Source organism: Cynoglossus semilaevis, chromosome 4, assembly GCF_000523025.1.
Source record: "Cynoglossus semilaevis isolate Cse_v1.0 chromosome 4, Cse_v1.0, whole genome shotgun sequence".
Lineage (NCBI taxonomy): Eukaryota > Metazoa > Chordata > Actinopteri > Pleuronectiformes > Cynoglossidae > Cynoglossus > Cynoglossus semilaevis.
The window spans coordinates 6695640-6700092 of record NC_024310.1 but is presented as its reverse complement, the minus strand read 5'-3'; the positions used below and the strand labels follow the sequence as shown (position 1 = coordinate 6700092).

General features: G+C 40.4%; 1 protein-coding gene across 1 annotated transcript in view; it reads left to right on the top strand.

The window, feature by feature from the left end:
- Window positions 1–4453, top strand: part of tenm4 (teneurin transmembrane protein 4) — a 179676-nt gene that overhangs the window by 146326 nt on the left and 28897 nt on the right. Inside the window, 1 exon segment of the mRNA XM_025054911.1 lies at window positions 3791–4453. Within this exon segment, the coding sequence (XP_024910679.1) occupies window positions 3791–4453 (663 nt within the window).

Here is a 4453-nt window from a genome sequence, read left to right as displayed (position 1 = left end):
TTTGTAAGGCAAAGGGAGTGGATGCATAATGTCAGATTGTACTTTTTAATCATCTGAAAAGGTCAATACATGGCCATGCCATCTGTGCAGAAAACATACTGCAGCAAAGTTCACTCCTTTTCCAGTTTCTGTCTGTTTAGTCTGGCCTCGGACACTAATCTTATAATTTGTTTTTCCTGAAGCCCTGGTGTCCTGACAGTTTGTAAAATGTATTCTATTTTCTGCTTCAACTTGTACAATCTTCCTTCTATCCCCCGCTGAGTTCAAACTCAAACATAAAAAACCTTGTCTTTGAGGAAGTTCTCTTCATCATATTTTTTTTTTCGTGTGACTCGCCCTACAATCCTGTATCGGACTCTGACATTCAATTAAAACTTGAGAGGTTTTCATATAATGACACTATATTCTTCCTCAGATGGACATCACGCTGCTGCCGCAGCCCAGACTGCGAAGATTACTAATGGAAAATGTCATTATGATCCACATACAAGTTCCCTGATTCGCTTTTTCGATTTTAGGCTCACTTTTTTTTCCCCTCTCGCTGGCAACTATGCCAGGCAGACATTTCGGCTGACAGCTGCCCTACTGTATGAAGGGGAGGGGGACGATTGGGTTACAGCATATGGGAGAGCAGCTTGGGAAATATCCCCTCATCAGTCAGAGTGGCGTGAAAACCTCCTTACAGGCAGCTCCCCCGAGCCACTCCACACTCCAGCTCATGAAATATTTAATCGCCACTGTTGACAAGATATAGGTTTTTTAAGAAATTGAAAGTCCCCATTTTTTTCCCGGGTAAATGCATTTTCTGCTGGCTCAAAAGCAGCCTGTTTCCTCTGCCAGTCATCCGTTTGTTGCACATGCTGAGGACAAGCTGTGTTATGAATAAACCCCTGACATTTTGTGCGTCAAGGTGATGAGAGGTTTCGGCATTTTAAACTGCATGACATGCATATATTTGTACTATATGTGTATATTCAAATGTATATCAAAATGGACCATTGCTTAAGGGATAAAAGAACACAATTGTCAACGGTGCTTTAGCATTTAAGACCTCCACTCTGTCACATTTATGGATAACGATTTAAGGATGAAATTGAGCTCATTACAGTAACAGATCACACATCTGTTCAGTTACTGAATACTGAGTATCGACAAATTCAGGAACATATTATGGTATCCTTAGATGTTGTAAGTAAAGCTGTTACAGTACAACTCTGTTTTAAACAGCTTGATATTCTCAAAATACCATTACAAATACTATGTAACATGTATCATTTACTCATACAGTTTATATTACAATGCGTTTTCTTTAACCATGCACGGAGGTGTTCCATAAAGGTTTGGCTCGTGTTGCTTAGCATTTGTAATGATATTTTTAGGCAAAGGCAAAAGCATGGCCTTGCTTAGCATTTGTAATGATATTTTTAAAGGCAAAAGCATGGCCAAAAAAATCTGTTTCAATACCTTAGCTTTGTAACAACTCGAGTTCAGGTCAGACTTGCTTAATGTTTTAAGTGTTTATTTTTTATCTTTAGTGGTTGTACTTAGTCATGAAGTGAAGAAAGGTCTCATGTGTTTATAGTGGCTAAAAATTGGATTTAATTTCTGATTGGGTGTTGAACATGAAGGATGTTTGTGCAGTAGAGTTCCATTTTCTCTGACCGTTTGGAGATTCCAAGTTGCATTGGCAATGTGGTGATTTCTGTTGTCATGTAATAGACCATTGGTCTGTCCATGCTGACCTCTGGAGTAGCGTCTTTCATGACCTGTACACAAACAGTGGGAGAATAATTCAAAATGAATGTTGTTGTTGTTTTTTAATTGCATCTCCTGCAAATTACAAGTAATTTTACACTTATCAAAGAAGAAAGACAAAGAATAATTAAAAATGAGCGCCGTGGTTCTTGCTGGTAATGGAGGTCTTGATTTGCAGCACAGTTAAACAGGCAAATTAGTCTCATGGCATGTGGAATAAAGGCTGGTAACTTTCCAATGTCTGCAGGTCTCACTGAATGTCACTTCCTGCCAAAAAATGTCTGAGAAGTGCCTGAACCTTTCTTGGTGGTCCATCCGTCAAAAATAATCCATGGAGCAGAGTCGATTACTCACAGGGAAATGTCAGATAAAAATAGTTTCATTTGTTGCCTCAGGTTTTTTTTCTTTTTCATGTGAAATTAAAAAGCAGAGAGTTCTCCAGTCAGTCATTGAGCTACATTCCTAGTGTTAGTAAAAGTCCAACCTTTTCACTTGGAAGTATCTAAGCTACGTCATTGAAGACTGTTGTTAGGTCCATGATTTCGGTAAGCCCTGCACAGGAATCAGCTGGTTACTTTTCTGGTTTTCTGATCTGGACCTTTGGTTCCTCTTGAAGCTCATTTCCAAAAAGTTGTCATGTCAATCAAACTTTCAGGCACATTAATCAGAACAGACCACTAAGAAATGGTGGAGAGTGTGGGCAGGAGGCACAGTGTATTGATTTTTAGGCAAAATATGCACATTTTGTATTTCTTGTATCAGTTCGTAGAGTGTATATATATTTGAATTCAAGTGTTTCAAAATGATGTTTTTAGCCCAAAATTGTACTGCCCCCTCCTGGACTTGTTGACCCATGGTATGCATAACAGAAGCACATGGTTGCAGGATAAATGAAGTGATTTCTTTTTATGTTTAAAGAATAAATTCAAACTTACTGTATTTTATATTTTAAAAAAAATAAATCTGATATTTGTTTTACAGGAGATGTACTTTTGTACATTCCTCTTGACCATATTTGGGCCACAACCCAGACTTTGGAAATGACTAGTTTTCACTGGAACTTCTCTTTATAATAACTTAAAAAAGCTGAGGCTGTTTGTTAACATTTGTCTTGATATTAAAAATCCTTAGGGATGTTTATTTAAATTTAGTAATGAAATGTTTGTACACTTTTTCCCATCCTCATCTTAATGACAGACTAATTAACCTACATAATTTCATTCACCTTGGTCTTCTCTAGTAGTGGGACAAAGCGGTGTTATAATACGCCTAAAAGCAGGTTTTTGTGTTTAGGTCCAGATTTTAATCAGCCTCTTTTGTTGGTGCCCCCCGGCTCCTATTGAAATATGACACTTCATATTGTGCTCCTCAGAGATCCCTCTCGGATTATAAGTGAGAGGGAGACATGCTAAAGTGGATGAATGTAATCATTCCAATTTGTTAAAAGCCTGAGACATTGTAAGCAGAACAATATGTCATAATTTAGAATGCCAGAGGCAGACTGGGGTTTCATTTGGTGAGTGTGCTCCAGTTTCTCTTCAAGGACTCATGCAATCTCTTGTCATTACAAAATTAATAACCCCAAGTGAGGAAAAGCAGTTCTTTGGTAAAGGTGAATTATTCAGACACTCTGTTCTTAGGTGTCCTCCGTTTTCATGAGCAATTGCTGCTGCACTTTTCTTTCTTTTCATCCGATCATTTGTATGAACTCTCTTTGTCTGTATTTCCTCACCACTTGCGTTATCACCTTTGATCTTGCATTGCATGTCTTTATGTTTCCCGCCTAACAGCACCCTGGCTGTTTTACGCTCACTTATCAGACAGTGAATCAGTTGAGGAAGAATTCTGTAGCTTCCAGTATTCCAGATTGCTCACATTTAAACAGCTTATCTTTTGTAAGCATTTCTCACTGATTCATAACTTGAGGGAGTGTTTCCCGCTGATAAAGTGAAAAATGTGTAGATCGATAAAAACACGGTCTGCTGGAGAGCCCTGATGCTGATATGCTTATTGTTGTGTTCTTTTTAACTCTCAGGTGCGCTTGGAGTGGCCCACAGACCTTGCAGTGAGTCCCATGGACAACTCCCTCTACGTCTTGGACAACAATGTGGTTCTCCAAATCTCAGAAAACCATCAAGTCCGTATTGTTGCAGGCCGACCCATGCACTGTCAAGTGCCTGGGATTGATCATTTTCTCATGAGCAAAGTGGCCATCCACGCCACCCTGGAGTCGGCCAACGCTTTGGCTGTGTCCCACAACGGCATCCTTTACATCGCTGAGTCGGATGAGAAGAAAATAAACCGAGTTCGACAGGTTTCCACCAACGGGGAGATCTCACTGGTCGCCGGAGCTCCCAGTGGCTGTGACTGCAAGAACGATGCTAACTGTGACTGTTACTCTGGAGACGAAGGTTACGCCAAAGATGCTAAGCTGAACGCTCCGTCTTCTTTGGCGGTGTGTCCAGACGGAGAACTGTATATCGCCGATCTGGGCAACATCCGCATCCGCTACGTGCGTAGAAACAAGCCCTACCTGAATCCTCTCAGCATGTACGAGGTGTCCTCGCCCATCAGTGACGAACTCTACCTGTTTGACTCAAATGGAAGTCACATTTTCACCCAAAGTCTGACCACGGGAGACTACCTCTACAACCTGACCTACACCGGAGGAGGTGATCTGAGCAGCATCACTGACAAG